Source organism: Ovis aries, chromosome 8 (assembly GCF_016772045.2).
Source record: "Ovis aries strain OAR_USU_Benz2616 breed Rambouillet chromosome 8, ARS-UI_Ramb_v3.0, whole genome shotgun sequence".
Taxonomy (NCBI): domain Eukaryota; kingdom Metazoa; phylum Chordata; class Mammalia; order Artiodactyla; family Bovidae; genus Ovis; species Ovis aries.
The window spans coordinates 54,944,386-54,965,280 of record NC_056061.1 but is presented as its reverse complement, the minus strand read 5'-3'; the positions used below and the strand labels follow the sequence as shown (position 1 = coordinate 54,965,280).

At 36.9% G+C, this 20,895-nt stretch overlaps 1 protein-coding gene across 3 annotated transcripts in view; it reads right to left on the bottom strand.

Annotated features, from left to right (window-relative positions):
- LAMA2 (laminin subunit alpha 2) overlaps positions 1–20,895 on the bottom strand; it is a 684,287-nt gene that overhangs the window by 186,535 nt on the left and 476,857 nt on the right. For all 3 annotated transcript variants that reach the window (XM_060419598.1, XM_060419599.1, XM_060419600.1), the window contains 2 exons: positions 15,171–15,295; positions 11,994–12,080 (listed from right to left, as the gene is read on the bottom strand). In XM_060419598.1, coding sequence (XP_060275581.1) covers positions 11,994–12,080; positions 15,171–15,295 — 212 coding nt within the window. The remainder of the gene's footprint in view (positions 1–11,993; positions 12,081–15,170; positions 15,296–20,895) is intronic.

Sequence of the window (20,895 nt, the reverse complement as noted above, 5' to 3'; positions counted from 1 at the left end):
ACTGTAGAAATTTGCACAGCTGACTGTGAATGTTAATTCTTCCTGTGCTGGTTAGAAAAAGCAAAGTGAGAAGAAAATTATCTGTAACATTAGGTTTTTATACATTTATCATTTTAATATATTATTTCCAATGTACTATTACAAATGCTCAATAAAGTATCATTAAATAAGTCCACTTAAATTGTTTCTTAACATTTGCTGGTGAAAGAATTCAATTCCAAACAGGTTCAGATTGATTAAATGTTCAAGGAGTTTATTATAAGAGTAACAGAGATAAAGCATGGGTAGCGGTTTCTGTGATATAGGGACACTCAAGACATTTAAGCAGCTTTAGACCTGATGAGTTTGGGCAGGTCATAACGTGCTTTAAATCATTTAAGATGCTCTCAGAAGTGAAACAAATTTATTTGGAAGGTTACAATAAAAATTTAAGCAAGACCTTTAGTTTAATTTAGCTGAATAAAAGTAATTTTTCAGGGAAATATAGCCTGATCATTTATATGTTAGAAATGATGAATGTGGAGCTATAACAACATTTGAGAACTGCAAAAACTATTCAAGCCATTCCCATTTGATAGCATATAACCCTGCTCATCTCTATGCTATACAAACTGTTAACTCTCATTGATTAAACATTTATGGATAATAAACATATAAGTTTTCTATAATCACTCTAGCTCAGGACAATAATTGTCATTTCAGCGTACTCTTCCAATCTCTTCTATATAACGTGCTTTTATAGATAGTGGAAACTCCAATTTATAAATGTAGCTATAGTATCAAACTTTTTTCATAAATTATTCCAGATAATCCTCTTGGTGTCCAGGGATGCTTTTAGTTGTCCTCCTACTGGTGTTTACAGGGGCATGAAATGGGTATTAGGCTAAGCATGAATACTACAGCACATTGGTGGACATGAAAAAAAATATGTATATATTCAAATGATGGATATATCTCCACAACAAATAGCAATATTTTGGATTTTGCCTGCTTTAGTTATTTTGTTGCTACTAATTTCTGTTGGCATGAAAATTGTGAATGTTTTATATATAGTATATATATATATATATATATATATACTATATATATATGCAAGTAGTGAATATTTTTGTGTTTAGAGTTACAGAATTATTGAGAAATATATTTTGCAAACTTATAGAAACTGCACTGGACTTTATGAACATATGTTTAACTATTTAGCTATCTATTTATTTCCATGGGCTTCTCAGGTAGCTCAGCTGGTAAAGAATTCTCCTGCAATGCATGAGACCCCGCTTTGATTCCTGGGTTGGGAAGTTCCCCTAGAGAAGGGATAGGCTACACACTCCAGTATTCTTGGGCTTCCCTGGTGGCTCAGATAGTAAAGAAACCACCTTCAATGTGGGAGACCTGGATTCGATCCCTGGGTTGGGAAGACCCCCTGAAGGAGGGCACAGCAACCCTCTCCAGTATTCTTGCCTGGAGAATTCCCATGAGAGGAGGCTGGCGGGCTACAGTTCATGGGGTTTTAAAGAGTCAGACACAACTGAGCTACTAAGCACATTTATTTCCATTATTAACATATCATTGCTGGTTATAGTAAAAGAAGATTCTTAAATGGGTGATGATAAAATTAATATTGGCTTATATTTGCAAAGAAATTCATAATTTAAGAAAGCTCATAGAAGAATTCAGCCAAGGAGTGGGTAAAGCAAGAAATGGAGAAGAAAGGATTCCAGGTAAGTTCCAGTCTTAGCCCAATCCAGGGAAAGCTCTGGAGCATAAATAACATCGCAAGATTTTTTCAGCTTTGGGGGAAAGGAGCTGGACTTTTGTACTCACACACTAGTGAGTTACTGGACCACTAGAGAAAGGAGTTGGGGTAAATCTCAGGCCTTTTTGCCTCTCTTATGGGAGAGGAGACTACATAGGTTCTCAGATAGAGTATCCTCTACATACCTGATCTTCACAATGTCATTGTAAAGTAGGTACAACATGAAAAAAAAAAGAAAAGAACTATTCTGATATTATACATGACAAAAGTGGGACCCAGAAAAGTCTGTGGAGCTCAGTTATGTCCACAATTCTTTATAAAACTTTATATTGCTATCATTTATGCTACAATTGCCATGTGTTTAAAGTTAATAGCTAATATTAGTTGCTCTCTGTTACTTTATGAATAATAAAGCCTACTAAAATGGTGGTGATAAGTTTGAGTATCCAAGATAGTGCTGACCTTATACAAAATAATGAATCCAGAAAATATAAATTACACTCTTCCTAGACAGTCTAGAAAGGTTTCTTTTCCCCACTTAACCTTTATTTCTTTTCTTTTTTAAAAATTAACTTATTTTAAATGGAGGTTAATTACTTTATAATATTGCGGTGTTTTTTCACCATACGTTGACATTAATCAGCCACAGGTATACATGTATCCCCAAGTCCCGAACCTCCCTCCTTCCTCCCTCCCCATCCCATCCCTCTGGGTTGTCCCAGTGCACTGACTTTGCGTGCCCTGTTTCGTGCATCACACTTGGACTAGTGATCGATTTCACATATGGTAATATACATGTTTCAATGCTATTCTCTCAAATCATCCCATCTACACCTCCCCCAGAGTCCAAAAGTCTGTTCTTTATATCTGTGTCTTTTCTGCTGCCTCATATATAGGGTCGTCGTTACCATCTCTCTAAATTCCATATAAATGTGTTAATATCCTGTATTGGTGTTTTTCTTTATGATTTACTTCACTGTGTATAACAGGCTCCAGTTTCATCCACCTCATTAGAACTGACTCAAATGAGTTCTTTCTAATAGCTGAGTAACATTACATTGTCTATATGTATCACAACTTTCTTATCAATTCGTCTGCAGATGGACATCTAGGTTGCTTCCATGTCCTAGCTATTGTAAACAGGGCTGCGATGAACAATGGGGTACATGTGTGTCTTTCAATTCTGGTTTCCTCAATGTGTATGCCCAGCAGTCTGACTGCTGGGTCATATGGCAGTTCTATTTCCAGTTTTTTAAGGAATCTCCACATTGTTCTTCATACTGGCTGTCCTAGTTTACATTCCCACCAACAGTATAAGAGGGTTCCCTTTTCTCCACACCCACTCTAGCATTTATTGCTTGTAGACTTTTGGATAGCAGCCACTCTGACTGGTGTGGGATGGTACCTCACTGTGGTTTTGATTTGCATTTCTCTGACAATGAGTGATGTTGAGCATCTTTTCATGTGTTTGTTAGCCAACTGTATGTCTTCTTTGGAGAAATGTCTCTTCAGTCCTTTGGCTGAGTTTTTGATTGGGTCATTTATTTTTCTGGTATTGAGCTTCATGAGCTGCTTGTATATTTTTGAGATTAATTCTTTGTCAGTTGCTTCATTTGCTATTATTTTCTCCCATTCTAAAAGCTGTCTTTTCACCTTGCTTATAGTTTTTTTCACTGTGCAAAAGTTTTTAAGGGGCCTTATTAGGCCCTGTTTGTTTATTTTTGCTTTTATTTCCATTACTCTGGAAGGTGGGTCATAGAGGATCTTGCTGAAATTTATGTCAGAGAGTGTTCTGCCTATGTTCCCCCCTAGGAGTTTTACAGTTTCTAGTCTTACATTTAGATTTTTAATCCATTTTGAGTTTATTTTTGTGTGCAGTGTCATAAAGTGTTCTAGTTTCATTTGTTTACAGGTGGTTGACCAGTTTTCCCAGCACTACATGTTAAAGGGATTGTCTTTTCTCCATTGTATATTTTTGCCTCCTTTGTCAAAGACAAGGTGTCCATAGGTGTGTGAATTTATCTCTGGGCTTTCTATTTTGTTACATTGGCCTATATTTCTGTCTTTGTGCCAGTACCATACTGTTTGGAGGGCTGCAGCTTTGTAGTGTAGTCTGAAGTGAGGCAGGTTGATTCCTATAGTTCCATTCTTCTTTCTCAAGATTGCTTTGGCGATTTGAGTTTTTTTTTGTATTTCCATAAAGATTGTGAAAATATTTGTTCTAGTTCTATGAAAAATACCATTGGTAGCTTGATAGGGATTCCACTGAATCTACAGACTGCTTTGGGTAGTATGCTCATTTTCACTATATCAGTTATTCTGATCCATGAACATGGTATATTTCTCCATCAATTTGTGTCATCCTTGATTTCTTTCATCAGTGTTTTATAGTTTTCTATATATGGGTCTTTTGTTTCTTTAGGTAGATTTATTCCTAAGTATTTTATTCTTTTTGTCACAATGGTGAATGAGATTGTTTCCTTAAATTCTCTTTCTGCTTTCTCGTTGTTAGTGTATAGGAATGTATGGGACTTCTGTGTATTTATTTTATATCCTGCAAGTTTACTATATTCATTGATTAACTCTAGTAATTTTCTAGTGGTGTATTTAGGGTTTTATATGTAGAGGATCAAGTCATCTGCAAACAGTGAGAGTTTTACTTCTTTTCCAATCTGGATTCCTTTTATTTCTTTTTCTGCTCTGATTGCTGTGTCTAAAACTTCTAAAGCTATGTTGAATAGCAGTGGTGAAAGTGGGCATCCTTTTCTGTTCCTGACTTTAGGGGAAATGTTTTCAATTTTTTGCCATTAAGGATAATGTTTGCTGTGTGTTTATCATGTATGGCTTTTATTGTGTTGAAAAGCCTCTTGATGAAAGTGAAAGAGGAGAGTGAAAAAGTTGGCTTAAAGCTCAACATTCAGAAAATGAAGATCATGGCATCTAGTCCTATCACTTCATGGGAAATAGATGGGGAAACAGTGGAAACAGTGTCAGACTTTATTTTTTGAGGCTCCAAAATCACTGCAGATGGTGACTGCAGCCATGAAATTAAAAGACACTTACTCCTTGGAAGAAAAATTATGACTAACCTAGATAGCATATTGAAAAGCAGAGACATTACTTTGCCAACAAAGGTCCGTCTAGTCAAGGCAATGGTTTTTCCTGTGGTCATGTATGGATGTGAGAGTAGGACTGTGAAGAAAGCTGAGCGAGGAAGAATTGATGCTTTTGAACTGTGGTGTTGGAGAAGACTCTTGAGAGTCCCTTGGACTGCAAGGAGATCCAACCAGTCCGTTCTGAAGGAGATCAGCCCTGGGATTTCTTTGGAAGGAATGATGCTCAAGCTGAAACTCCAGTACTTTGGCCACCTCATGCAAAGAGTTGACTCATTGGAAAAGATTCTGATGCTGGGAGGGATTGGGGGCAGGAGAAGAAGGGGACGACGGAAGATGAGACGGCTGGATGGCCTCACTGACTCAATGGATGTGACTCTAACTGAACTCTGGGAGTTGGTGATGGACAGGGAGGCCTGGCGTGCTGCGATTCATGGGGTCACAAAGAGTTGGACATGACTGAGCGACTGAACTGAACTGAACTGATGTTCCTTCTATGCTTGCTTTCTGAAGAGTTTTTCTTTTTTAATCATAAATGGGGGTTGAATTTTGTCAAAGGCTTTCTATGCATCTATTGAGGTAATCATATAGGTTTTTATCTTTCAATTTGTTAATGTGGTATATACATTGATTGATTTGCAAAGAAGAATCCTTGCATCTCTGGGATTAAGCCCACTTGGTCATGATGTATGATCTTTTTAATATGCTGTCGGATTCTTTTTGCTAGAATTTTGTTGAGGATTTTTGCATCTATGTTCATCAGTGATATTGGCCTGTAGTTTTCTTTTTCTGTGGCACATCTGTCTGGTTTTGGTATTAGGGTGATGATGGCCTCATAAAATGAGTTTGGGAGTTTACCCTCCTCTGCAATTTTCAGAAAGAGTTTGAGTAGGATTGATGTTAGCTCTTCTCTAAATTTTTGGTAGAATTCAACTGTGAAGTCATCTGGTCCTGGGCTTTTGTTTGTTGGAAGGTTTTTGATTACAGTTTCAATTTCCATGCTTATGATGAGTCTGTTAAGATTTTCTATTTCTTCCTGGTTCAGTTTTGGAAGGTTATACTTTTCTAAGAATTCATCCATTTCTTCCAAGTTGTCCATCTTATTGGCACATCATTGCTGATAGTAGTCTCAAGATCCTTTGTATTTCTATGTTGTCTTCTGTGATTTCTCCATATTCATTCCTAATTTTGTTGATTTGATTCTTCTTCCTTTTCTTCTTGATAAATCTGGTTAATGGTTTGTCTATTTTATATATCTTCTGAAAGAACCAGCTTTTAGTTTTCTTGATTCTTGCTATAGTTTCCTTTGTTTCTTTTTCATATATTTCTGCTGTGATTTTTTAGATTTCTTTCCTTCTACTAACCCTGGGTTTCTTCATTTCTCCTTTTCTAGTTGCTTTAGGTGTAAAGTTAGGTTATTTATTTGATTTTCCCCTTGCTTATTGGGGTAAGCTTGTATTGCTATGAACCTTCCTCTTAGCACTGCTTTTACTGAATTCCACATGTTTGGGGTTGTCATGTTTTCATTTTCATTCGTTTCTATGCATATTTTGATTTCTTTTGGTGATCTGTGAGTTATTGAGAAGTGTGTTGTTTAGCCTCCATCTGTTTGTATTTTTAATAGTATTTTTTCCTGTAGTTGACATCTAATCTTACTGCATTGTAATCAGAAATGATACTTGAAATGATTTCAATTTTTTTGAATTTACCAAGGCTGGATTTATGTCCCAGGATGTGATTTATCCTGGAGAGTGTTCTGTGTGCATTGAGAAAAAGGTGAAATTCTTTGTTTTCGGATGAAATGTCCTATAGATATTAATTATGGCTAACTGGTATCATTTGAAGCTTGTGTTTCCTTACTAATTTTCTGTTTGGTTGATCTATCCATAGGTGTGAGTGGGGTATTAAAGTTTGCTACCATAATTGTGTTACTGTTAATTTCCCCTTTCACATTTGTTAACATTTGCCTTACGTATTGACTCCTATGTTGGGTGCATATATATTTATAATTTTTATATCTTCTTCTTGGATCGATTCTTTGATCATTATGTAGTGTCCTTTGTCTCTTTTCACGGCCTTTATTTCAAAGTCTATTTTATCTGAAATGAGTATTTCTACTCCTGCTTTCTTTTGGTCTCTATTTGCATGAAATATCAATTTTCAGCCCTTCACTTTCAGTCTGTATGTGTCCCTTGGTTTGACGTGGTCTATTGTATAGGGGTCTTGTTTTTGTATCCATTAAGCCAGTCTTTGTCTTTTGGTTGGGGCATTCAACCCATTTACATTTAAGGTAATTATTGGTAAGTATGATTCCATTGCCATTTACTTTGTTGTTTTGGGTTCGAGTTTATAAATCTTTTCTGTGCTTCCTGTCTAGAGAAGATCCTTTAGCATGTGTTGAAGAGCTGGTTTGGTGATGCTGAATTCTCTCAGCTTTTGCTTGTCTATAAAGCTTTTGATTTCTCCTTCATATCTGAATGAGATCCTTACTAAGTATAGTAATCTGGGTTGTAGGTTTTTCTCTTTTATCACTTAAAGTATGTCCTGCCATTCCCTTCTGGCCTGAAGAATTTCTTTTGAAAGAGCAGCTGTTATCCTTATGGGGATCCCCTTGTGTATAATATGTTGCTTTTCCCATGCTGCTTTTAATATTTACTCTTTGTGGTTGATATTTGTTAGTTTGATTAAGATGTGTCTTGGAGTGTTTTGCCTTGGGTTTATCTTGTTTGGGACTCTGGTTTCTTGGACTTGCCTGGCTATTTCCTGCCCCATTTTAGGGAAGGTTTCAACTATTATCTCCTCAAGTATTTTCTCATGCTCTTTCTTTTTGTCTTCTTCTGGGACACCTATGATTCATTTGTTGGGGTGTTTAACATTGACCCAGAGGTCTCTGAGGTTGTTTTCATTTCTTTTAATGTTTTCTTTTTCTGTCTCTGCTTCATTTATTTCCATCTTTCTGTCTTTCACCTCACTTATCCTTTTTTCTGCCTCATTTATTCTACTGTTGGTTCCCTCCAGAGTGCTTTTGATATCAGTTATTATATTATTCATTATTGATTGACTCTTCTTTATTTCTTCTAGGTCCTTGCTAAACATTTCTTGCATCTTCTCAATCCTTGTCTCTAGTCTATTTATCTATAACTCCATTTTGTTTTCAATATTTTCGATCATCTGTACTTTCATTATTCTGAATTCTTTTTCAGGAAGACTCTTTATATCCCCTTCTTTTGTTTGGTTTGGTGGGCATTTATCATAGTCCTTTACCTGCTGAATATTTCTCTACCTTTTCATTTTGTTCAGATTGCTGTGTTTGGGGTGCCCTTTTGTAGCCTGGAAGTTTGTGGTTCCTCTTTATTGTAGAACCTGATCCCTGTGGGTGGGTTTGAACTAGGGGCTTGTCAAGGTTTTTTGGTCAGGGGATCTTAAGTCTTTGTTCTGGTGGGTGGAACCCTTCTCTCTGGAGTGCAATGAAGTGTCCAGTAGTGAGTTGGGTGTCTATGGGTTTGGCATGGCTTTGGGAAGCTTGTCTTTTAATGCTCAGGGCTGTGTTCCTGCTTTGCTGGAGAATTATTGTCATTATGTCTTGCCCTGGAACTTGTTGGATCTTGGGTGGAGCTCGGTTTCAGTGTAGGTATCGAGATTTTTGGGTGAGCTCTTTTCTATTAATTTTCCCTGGAATCAGGAGTTCTTTGATGTAGAACTGTGTTTCTTAACTTGCCATTTGTATTACAGTTCAGTTCAGTTCAGTTGCTCAGTTGTGTCTGACTCTTTGCAATCCCATGAATCACAGCACGCCAGGCCTCCCTGTCCATCACCAACTCCCAGAGTTCACTCAGACTCACATCCATTGAGTCCGTGATGCCATCCAGCCATCTCATCCTCTGTCATCCCCTTCTCCTCCTGCCCCCAATCCTTCCCAGCATCAGAGTCTTTTCCAATGACTCAACTCTTCGCATGACCTGGCCAAAGTACTGGAGTTTCAGCTTTAGCATCATTCCTTCCAAAGAAATCCCAGGGTTGATCTCTTTTAGGATGGACTGGTTGGATCTCCTTGCAGTCCAAGGGACTCACAAGAGTCTTCTCCAACACCACAGTTCAAAAGCATCAATTCTTCGGCACTCAGCCTTCTTCACAGTCCAACTCTCACATCTGTACATGACCATAGGAAAAACCATAGCCTTGACTAGACGGACCTTAGTTGGCAAAGTAATGTCTCTGCTTTTGAATTTCTTCCAAGGTGTAAGCGTCTTTTAATTTCATGGGTGCAGTCACCATCTGCAGTGATTTTGGAGCCTCAAAAATAAAGTCTGACACTGTTTCCACTGTTTCCCCATCTATTTGCATGAAGTGATGGGATCAGATGCCATGATCTTCGTTTTCTGAATGTTGAGCTTTAAGCCAACTTTTTCACTCTCCACTTTCACTTTCATCAAGAGGCTTTTTAGTTCCTCTTCACTTTCTGCCATAAGGGTGGTGTAATCTGCATATCTGAGGTTATTGATATTTCTCTTAGCACTCCATTTAGTAATTACAGTTCATTTCAGTTCAGTCACTCGGTCATGGCCAACTCTTTCCCATGGATTGCAGCATGCCAGGCCTCCCTGTCCATCACTGACTCCCGGAATTTACTCAGATTCATGTCCACTGAGTCAGTGATGCCATCCAGCCATCTCATCCTCTGTTGTCCCCTTCTCCTACTGCCTTCAATCTTTCCCAGCATTGGGGTCTTTTCCAATGAGTCAGATCTTTGCATCATGTGGCCGAAGTATTGGAGTTTCAGCTTCAACATCAGTCCTTCCAATGAACACTCAGGACTGATCTCCTTTAGGACTGACTGATTGGATCTCCTTGCAGTCCAGTTCAGTTCAGTTCCGTCACTCAGTCATGTCCGACTCTTTGCGACCCCATGAATTGCAGCATGCCAGGCCTCCCTATCCATCACCAACTCCCAGAGTTCACTCAGACTCATGTCCATTGAGTCAGTGATGCCATCCAGCCATCTCATCCTCTGTCATCCCCTTCTCCTCCTGCCCCCAATCCCTCCCAGCATCAAAGTCTTTTCCAATGAGTCAACTCTTCTCATGAGGTGGCCAAAGTACTGGAGTTTCAGCTTTAGCATCATTCCTTCCAAAGAAATCCCAGGGCTTATCTCCTTCAGAATGGACTGGTTGGATCTCTTTGCAGTCCAAGGGACTCTCAAGAGTCTTCTCCAACACCACAGTTCAAAAGCATCAATATTGCGGTGCTCAGCCTTCTTCACAGTCCAACCCTCACATCCATACATGACCATAGGAAAAACCATAGCCTTGACTAGATGGACCTTAGTCGGCAAAGTAATGGCTCTGCTTTTGAATATGCTATCTAGGTTGGTCATAACTTTTCTTCCAAGGAGTAAGCGTGTTTTAATTTCATGGCTGCAGTCACCATCTGCAGTGAAAAGGACTCCCAAAGGTCTACTCCAACAACACAGTTCAAAAGAATTAATTCTTTGGTGCTCAGTTTTGTTTATAGTCCAACTCTCACATCCATACATGACTACTGGAAAAACCACAGCTTTGACTAGATGGACCTTTGTTAGCAAAATAATGTCTCTGCTTTTTAATATGCTGTCTAGGTTGATCATAACTTTTCTTCCAAGGAGTAAGCATCTTTTAATTTCATGGCTGCAATCATCATCCGGAGTGATTTGGAGCCAAAAAATATAAAGTCTGCCAGTGTTTCCACTGTTTCCCTATCTATTTTACATGAAGTGATGGGATCAGTGCCTATGATCTTTGTTTTCTGAATGTTGTGCTTTAAGCAAAGTTTTCCACTCTCCTCTTTCACTTTCATCAAGAGGCTCTTTAGTTCTTCTTCACTTTCTGCCATAAGTAGGTGTCATCTGCATATCTGAGGTTATTGATATTTCTTCCAGCAATCTTGATTCCAGCTTGTGTTTCTTCCAGCCCAGCGTTTCTCATGATGTACTCTGTGTATAAGTTAAATAAGCAGGGTGACAATATACAGCCTTGACGTACTCCTTTTCCTATTTGGAACCAGTCTGTTGTTCCATGTCCAGTTCTATCTGTTGCTTCCTGACCTGCATATAGATTTCTCAAGAGGCAGGTTAGGTGGTCTGGCATTCCCATCTCTTTCAGAATTTTCCACAGTTTATTGTGATCCACACAGTCAAAGGCTTTGGCATAGTCAATAAAGCAGAAACAGATGTTTTTCAGGAACTCTCTTGTGTTTTCAGTGATCCAGTGGATGTTGGCAATTTAATCTCTTGTTCCTCTGCCTTTTCTAAAATCAGCTTGGACATCTGGAAGTTCACAGTTCATGTTTTGTTGAAGCCTGGCTTGGATAATTTTGAATATTACTTTGCTAGTGTGTGAGATGAGTTTAATAGTGTGATAATTTGAGCATTCTTTGGCATTGCCTTTCTTTGCGATTGGAATGAAAACTGACTTTTTCCAGTCTTGTTGCCACTGCTGAGTTTTCCACATTTGCTGGCATATTGAATGCAGCACTTTCACAGCATCAATCTTTAGGATGTGAAATAGCTCAACTGATAACTAAATACATGCATTATTAGAATTTGTAAAAAATATGGTGAGAGGAAGCCTTTAAATAATATTTTTTGTATGTATGTTGAAAAGGAGAACCAATTAACACTTTAATATTTGGACTGTGCTAATTAAGAATGCTTGATACAATTTATATTCTGAATTATGTATATACTGGCTGATGTAGTGCCAGAGTTCTCAGAATAGTAACGTGCATGCAGTAAGTGCCCACCAATATTTCCCAATGAACTAAAATTAGAATTATGTATCACCAGCCTTTTGTTATCATTAACTACACATAACATTTTGAAATTGATTTATTTGTTCTTGTCAAATGCTCTTTTTCTCCCTTCCAACCTATATTATGGTGTGTATGTATATATATATATATATATATATATATGCTAAAATATAAACTTTCTTTGGATAAACTCTAAAGATAGAAAACTACTTTTGAAAGCTTATAAACTATGAGAGAACATGAAAAATGACATTATAAAATAATGAATAGTTTTCTACTATGATCCTTTGTTATATGGTCTCTATGCATCATTGCTCTCTCTGTCTCATAACTGTTCATACCTTTCACAGTACTTTCCTTCATATCCCCGTGGGCAAGCTGTGCAGCGGTAACCATCCAGGCCTTCCATGATACAAGATGGGCTGAAACTGAATCAGAAAAAAAAAAAAAGATTGAAAAAATCATTTGACTTATTTATTTTTATAAATTTAAGCAATTCTATCTAATATCTAGATGACTGGAACTGTTTTTTGATGGTTACAAACGTCATATTTTAACTATAAGTTCCTATCCAAGGGTAATGGGCTTCCCTGGTGCCTCTGTGGTAAAGATTCTGCCTGCAAAAAGATGCGAGTTTGATCCCTGGGTCAGGAAGATACTTTAGAGAAGGAAATGGGAATTCAACTCCAGTATTCTTGTCTGGAAAAATCCCTTGAACAGAGAGGCTTGGCAGGCTATAGTCAATGGGGTTGCAATGAGTCAGACATGACTTAATGATTGAACAACATTCAAGGGTAGGATATCACAACTAAATATTACTAATAATAGTTACCAAATACAGATGGTTGTTTCTTGATGAATTAACAATGCATGAGGCTGACCATGTTAAAACTGTGAAGTTTTAATAATTATACGACAGTCATGAAAATATCAGACATCCAGAAAAAGGGTGCTATTTTTCATGAATTAAAATAAAAACATGATGAGAATTCCTGCATATTTGTCAGATAGTAGAATAAGTATTATTGAATATCTTTCAGGTTAAAAAAAATGGGGACACAAAAGCAATTTAATTTTTTTTTATAACTTATCTCAAACTGCCATTGGCATTTCAATGCATTAAGTGTGAATAGATGTTTCACTTAAAATAAAGACTGTCTTTTGTAATTTACATATGGATTTCAAACTACATTTTACTTTAAATACAAAATAATGTGATCTAGTATAAGGAAATAAGACAGGAAATCTTTCTGCATGACAATTAGTAAGATTTTCTAACAATTTCTAACAATTTCTGGTTTTCGTATTTCTGTTAATGACTACCATTGGAGCTCAATTTGGCTACAGAGCCCTGGCTTCAACTCCTGCCTTGCCTAAACCTGTCATATCTAATTAGTTATCAGTTCTATAGAGTCACATTCAACAATCTATCTTGTGTTTTCCTCACATCCATCCCTTTGTCTCTGTTTTTGTTGCTATTACCTTTTTAAGGTTCTAATTATCTTTTGCCTAAGCTAGTGCAATAGCTTTTTAATTAGTCTCTTTGCTTTTCTTATTTTCCTGTTTCAGTTCATTATACTCAATTCCATCATAACAGTCTTCCTAAACTGTGGCTCTGATCACATTAATCTTTTATTTTAAATAAAAATTTGTAGTGTTTCCTCATTACATAGAAAATTAAATAGCAGTTTCTTAGACTGGTATTCAAGCATTTCTACAGTATGGCCTCCATTCTTTTATTCATTCATCTGTAATTATAAAATTCTATTTGAACCCATGCTCCAAACTCTTACTGGTTCTTAAACATGATTTGTGTTTCCTGCTTCTAAGCTTTTACTCTGTAAATTTTCTACTATCTCTGCCAGTAAAAACTCTTCAATCTGTTGTAAATTAATAATTTAAATAAATTTAAAATTTATTATGTGTGCTCAGTTGTAACTTTTTGTGACCTCATGAACTGTAGCCTGCCAGGTTCTTCTGTCCATGGGATTCTCCAGGCAAGAATACTGGAGTGGGTTGCCATTTCCTCCTCCAGGGAATCTTCCCTACCCAGGGATAGAACCTGTGTCTCCTGTGGCTCCTTCATTGGCAGGTGGATTCTTTATCACTGAGCCACCTAGGAAGCCAAAAATTTATTATTAATATTATTAATTTTTAATATATTCTTTAAGTTTCCAAAATCAAGTGTGGTACTTTGTGCCTTCAAATTTCCTTTAAATCTAAGTTGACCTCTCTCGAGACACCCATTTAACTGTGAGCCTCTTCAAGAGATGTTTTGCTTCTTTTTTTTATATCCTGTAGCTTTTGTTATAGTTCACCGTACAGTAAATTACCAATTAATTATTAATTCCCATTTTAATAACCCATAAAATAAATACCTTTCTCTTGTACAGATCTGTTCATCAGAGGTAGATTAGAGAAAGGAGGATGAAAATAATATATCTCACACACCAACCACTTTTGCTCAATGAATTATAAGATCATGTATTTTATCCTCATCAATATCCCATTTGTCTAAAAATTCACATTTGATATCCTATGCAAGACTTATGCTCTGTTCAACCAAAAAGGGATGCTTGCAGAGGAAAGGGAGATAATTATATGAAAATGTTTTCAAAATGTAAACAAAGCCAAAGATGGAAAAAAAAAACACAACTTGGAATAGGTAGAACTATCTCTTCATCTGAGTTGCTTTATGGTTCTTATATACTAAAGATATGGTGTCTAGGATTCTAATTCTGAACAAAGTGCCCTACATTCCTTCAAAAGCAAATTCTTAGAGAAAAAATTAGCCTACCATGTAGGGATTGAATTCTATAAATCATTTAGAAGAAAGTGCAGACTGTCTTAGCAAAAAGGTAAGTGAAAACACCTAGGGGTTTTCATCAATACATAAACCAATGCAGAATGTTCTGACAGCACTGAAATATGCCTGCATTTGTTTCCCCTTATGGCTGTGTTTCCATGGTACCAAGCTTGGATTATCTTAACAGAAAGGGGGCTGTGATTCTGGGAGATACTGACTTATTTTGGAGCATAACAATAAGTCATCTTGCTGTAACTGAATTATTTTTCAATCATCTGCCTGATAATTCTTATCAGTCATGAATTAAACACAGAAAATGAATGGAAACAGCTACAAAATTTATATAATATGCATCAAACAATCCCTCATAGCTGAACTCATTGCAGAATTATATGAAAACACTAGGTCTTTCTAAAAACTTATGAGATTATACACATTTGTACATAAATCATTTATTTCATAAATATATGTTAACATTGGTTATTTACATTTTAATTAATAAGCACTATTTACCTGGGACAGGGTTTTAAAGGAAAAAGGAACCATAGAGTATTAAGTGCTCACTTTTGTTATGTTTTTATATTGTTTAAAAAATCTATCTTAAATTGAGATTTTTATCTACATGAAAAAAATAGCTAAATCACAGAAAAGTCCATGTGCTACACAGATGGTGTTACTGATTGGGAAATATGGTAATCTTTCTCAGTCTTACTTGTTGCTGGAAGAAATTAGAGGACAAGCACATTGCTGACAGTCATTTGGCAATCCCTTGACAATGCCATAATAACCAAGAGCACATCGTTCACAAAAGTCACCAGCAGTGTGATGTTGACAATTCTGTAAAGGAAGAGGAGTTTGTTTTTAAAGTAATGATAGAATGTAATTTATCATAGCGCTTCCCACCTATGAGTTTGTGCGCTCCTGTGAACACACACACACACACACACACATACATACCCCATTGACAGAACTCAGTTATTAACCCTACATATATTTTAAAATTTATTTATTTTTTAATTGTAGGATAATTGCTTTACAGAATTCTGTTGTTTTCCATCAAAGCTCAACATGAGTCAGTCATAGGTGTATATATGCCCCCTCCCTCTTGAACCTCCCTCCCATCTCCTTCCCCTCTAGTTTGTTACAGAGCCCCGTTTGCATTCCCTGGGACATACAGCAAATTCCCATTGGCTATCTATTTTACATACGGAAATGTAAGTTTCCATGTTACTCTCTCTATTTATCTCACCCTCCCTTCCCCTCTCCCTATGTCCATAAATCTGTTCTGTATGTCTGTTTGTCCATTGCTGCCTTGCAAACAAATTAATCAGAACCATTTTTCTAGATTCCACATATATGTGTTAGTATACGATATTTGTCTTTCTCACTCTGACTTACTTCACTCTGTATAATAGGCTCTAGGTTCATCTACCTCATTAGAACTGACTCAAATACGTTCCATTTTATGGCTGAGTAATATTTCACTGTGCATATGTACATATTTTTAAAGAAGCTCTTTCATTTGAGGAGTTAATACTACGTTGCTGTAGCAATAATAGCAAGAGTTTCTGTTCTCTTTTTGTTACATCAGTCTCTCTGAATTAATTTCCCTCTTATTCTAATCTGGGGAATAGAATTCACACATTTCTAAAATTTACTGTATCATCTGGCTATTTATGTTTCTTCTCTACAAGGTGTTAAAAAAGTGCTAAAAGTCCTAAGGTCTTGGTGCCTGACCATCAGTAGGCTTTTTGAAACCAAACCAAGGTGGAAAGCATAAATATCTTAAGAGAAAACAATTATCAAAAAAAAAAAGAAAGAAAGAAAGAAAGAAAAGTCAGCCTTGTTTCCAGATTAAGAATATTATTCATCTAATTCTTGCCAAGTGTTGCTTGTTCTCTATAGACAGAGAGGATCCATTCTGAAACCAGGGATCTCAAGTCAGTATTTTCTTTTTACGTTTGCATAATAAGAGGTATTTGGGTAATATGTTCTAAGACATTTCCAAAAGAAAATGTGAACAGTTTTAGAATATTGTTTCACCACAAACAATAACCTAAGTCACTTCCTCTGACTCTTTTTCAGAGTTTATGCTATTCTCTGGGGTGAAACCATGGCATTATCACAATGAATTTTGGAATCCTGTCTGTTGTTTCATTTTTGGTGTTATGTTGAAAATACATTATGTTATAAATAAGATTTTATGATTCACTGTTAAATTGATCTACTTTTCTAATAGGATACAAACATCAAATCTTCTAATCCTCCAGCTCTCTCTCAGCAGATGTTAGCTTCTTATTTTCAGGGAAAAGGAAGTTCTCATTTGGTGTTCCTCATCTTCCTGCCAAACAACAGACCATCTTTTCTGCCTCACTCTCCTTCCTTTCAATGTTTAGTTGTGTCCACAAGAAGTGGTACATTGTTCTTTGTCTAAAGCTGCTCTCCTCCTAAACTCTCATTTAGAAAAAAGGCCTTCTTTGTCTCCTATTACTTCCAACATCTGCATTTTCTCCTTCTTTGATGGCTTACTTCCACAGACAGTTGAGACTGGTTAAGCCTTTCATATTAAAAAAAAAAAAAATCTCTGGGATCTCATGTTTCTGGACAACTTCCATCTTATCTTTGATAGGTTTATTAAAAACACTATTCACATTGCTGGTCTCTACATCTTCATCTTTTTTTCACCTCTTCATTCTTTAAACAGGTTTTAAGCACACATACACACACACACACACACAATTTTTTTTCAGATTCTTTTCCATTATAGGATATTACAAGATATTGAGTATAGTTTCCTGTGCTATATAGTAGGCCCATGTTATTTATTTTATTTTATATATAGTAGCATGTATAGATTGGAGAAGGCAATGGCACCCCACTCCAGTACTCTTGCCTAGAAAATCCTGTGGACAGAGTAGCCTGGTGGGCTGCAGTCCATGGGGTCGCTAAGAGTCGGATATGACTAAGCGACTTCACTTTGACTTTTCACTTTCATGCATTGGAGAAGGAAATGGCAACCCATTCCAGTGTTCTTGCCTGGAGAATCCCAGGGGTAGGGGAGCCTGGTGGGCTGCCGTCTATGGGGTTGCACAGTCGGACACGACTGAAGCGACTTAGCAGCAGCAGCAGCATGTATATATTAACCCTAAATTCCTAATTTACTTCCCCTCTGACCCCAAACAGGCTTCTGATTTCACCACTGTAACATACGTCCAGGATCATAAATATGATCTTTCTTGCTAAATCAAAATTTACTGACAATAATCTGTCTTCATGATATATGAACCATCTGCAGCAGCTGATATTTCTGGCCATCATTAGGTTGAAATTTTCTCTTTCTGCAACAGTACATGAACCAAGAACTTCCAAATGAACAAGCTGGATTTAGAAGAGGCAGAGGAACCAGTGAAGAGGAACTAAAGAGCCTCTTGATGAAGGGGGAGAATGAGAAAGCTGGCTTAAAACTCAACATTCAAAAAACTAAGATCATGGCATCCAGTCCCATCACCTCATGGCAAATAGATGGGGGAAAAAAGTGAAGATAGTGACAGACTTTATTTTCTTGGGCTCCAAAATCACTGTGAATAGTGACTGCAGCAATGAAATGAAAAGATGCTTGCTCCTGGGAAAAAAGCTATGACAAATCTCGACGTCATATTAAAAAAGTAGAATATCACTTTGCTGACAAAGGTCCACACTGTCAACACTATGGTTTTTCTAGTAGTCATGTATAGCTGTGAGAGGTGAACCATAAAGAAGCCTGAATGCCAAAGAATTGATACTTTTGAACTGTGGTTTTGGAGAGGACTCTTGAGAATCCCCTGGACTGCAAAGAGATCAAACCAGTCAATCCTAAAGGAAATCAACCCTGAATATTCATTGGAAGGACTGATTTAAATGTCCAATACTCTGGCCATTTGATGTGAAGAGCTCACTCGTTGGAAAAGGCTCTAATGCTGGGAAAGATTAAGGGCCAGAGGAAAAAGGGATGATTAGAGGATGAGATGGTTGGATGGCATCACCGACTCAATGGACACGAGTTTGAGCACACTCTGGGAAATAGTGAAGGACAGGAAGCCTGGTGTGCTTCAGTGCATGGGATCACAGATCTGGACATGACTTAGTGACGGAACAATAAAATGGTTTCTCTAATAGTACAGTGTACTGATTGATTTCCTCCCTCTATGGCTACTCTTTTTTATCTTCCTTCATAGATTTTTTTTTTTCTTTTTGTTGAGTAAGATTGGTCCTTTCTAACTTTGGCTCTCATTTATTTTCTTTCTCTTTCCTACATTTTCTACCTTGGCCATTTCAACCATTACTAGAACTTCAGCTATCAGAGCTTCCCAGGTGGTACCAGTGGTAAAGAACCCACCTGCCAATTCAAGAGACATAAAAGAAGCAAGTTCAATCCCTGAGTCAGGAAGATCTGCTGGAAGAGGAAATGGCAACCTGCTCCAGTACTCTTGCTGGAGAATCTCATGGACAGAGGAGCCTGGTGGGCTACAGTCCATGGGGTCACAAAGAGTCGGACGCAACTGATGTGACAGCATGTAGCATAGCATAGCAGCTATCATCTATCTGTCCCAAACTCTAAATTTTATATATTCTGCCTAATATCGGTCTCTAATGAGTTCCATACTTAAGTTTCTAATTGCTTCTTAGATAGATCTTCTTGTATAACACAAAAGTATTTGAATGAGAAACCTCAAAAATTAAACTCATCTCTTTCAAAATCTCCTAATACTCCTGTATTTCCCATTTAATTTGGGGTCACTATCATCTCTCTGGCATTCAGCCTCTGCTTACTCCCCCAGTCTTCCGTCTAGCCACTGTAACCTTCACACTATATGCTAAAGCTATATGGGACTATCTGAAATTCTCAAATTATGCAGTGCTTCCTCTTACCTCTGGGAGTTTCCATATGCAAATATCTTGTTCTGGGATGTTTTTCCTCCTCTGACTTAGCTAACACATATTCATTCAGCTCTCATTTTCACTGTCACTTTCTCTGATAAACATTCCCTGATGCCTGAAGTCTGGGCTAAATTCTCCTTCTTGCTCAACACAGTGACTGAAATATGTTGACATTCAATGACTATTTTGAATGACTGTATAAATGAAGGTACTTTCTAGGTATTATACATGAAAACTGGTTAGGCTTCTTAAGATGAAAAAAGTCAAGTTTCAGGTCTAAAGAATTTACAGTAAGGTGGCCAGCAGGGAAAGAGGATTTGTCATATTTAGATACTGATTTAAGTAACATAATCCTCTCTTTTTCAATCATCCAAAGAAGCCACTGTATTTTAGGAAGAAAATAGCCATTTCATATTTAACAGTAGCATGGTGAGAGATAATGGTTCCAAGATCAAATAATTATCTCTGAATTCCAGTCTAAAATCATTCAGCAAGTTGCCAAATGATGAAAGAGTGTTAACTGGGGAGTGCTTTAAGAACATACTTTATAGTTATAGAAATGAGCAGATGCCCCAAAATACATGGGATCTTAAACAATAATTGTTAACATTTGTCTTTGTAAAAATAAAACAAAACCCTGCATAATAAATTATTTATGTAGCCTACTGTAACACTGATAAGTGAGTCAACACAAAAAATAATGCTGATTATTAATAAAAATACAGATATTAAAAAATATGGTTTGCTTCTTTTATACCTACAACTCTATAATTTCTACACAGAGAAAGCAAATATTTGAACTTTCTCTGGACAGTCAATCTTTCACAGGGTTGCTGACATACTAAACTTGGTTAACTGAATTAAATGTCTCAGCCCCACAAACACAGCACACAAATCATGATGCTATTTCTGAAACTTTTGACATCAATCTTTCATACGACTTTCCTGTTTGCTTTGAAATAGAGGACATAATATGTCTCTTGTACAGAAATTAATTTTTAGACAAAAATTTTATGTGTTAGATACCTAAAGATAAGTTTAATAATCTGGAGATTAATATATGCCAGTATCATTTCAATGGTAGATTACAATATATAGCATTCGTTTTTGTTTTTTGTACATAGGAAAACTGGGGGTATTCATTCCTTCCACTAAATCAAATGAATATTATATTAATATTTGGTGTCTTTGAACTAAGGTGAGAAGTTACTCATTTTCTTTATAGGGATGCCTCTTCACACTCCTTGACATATTATTAAATGCATGGATTCTCAAAAGGCAGCCCTTTTCATCTTGTATAACCATAAGCTACATAGATTTTCCGTATGCCGAATGAAAACTTGTTTCATTCTAATTTTCAGTTAATAACCCAAGTTCTGCCTTCCGAAGCTATGCAGATTAAATCCTCCCTGGTGGCTCAGAAGGTAAAGAGTGCCTGCAGTGGAAGAGACCTGGGTTTGATCCATGGGTTGGGAAGATTTCCTGGAGAAGGGAATGGCTATCCATTCCAGTACTCTTGC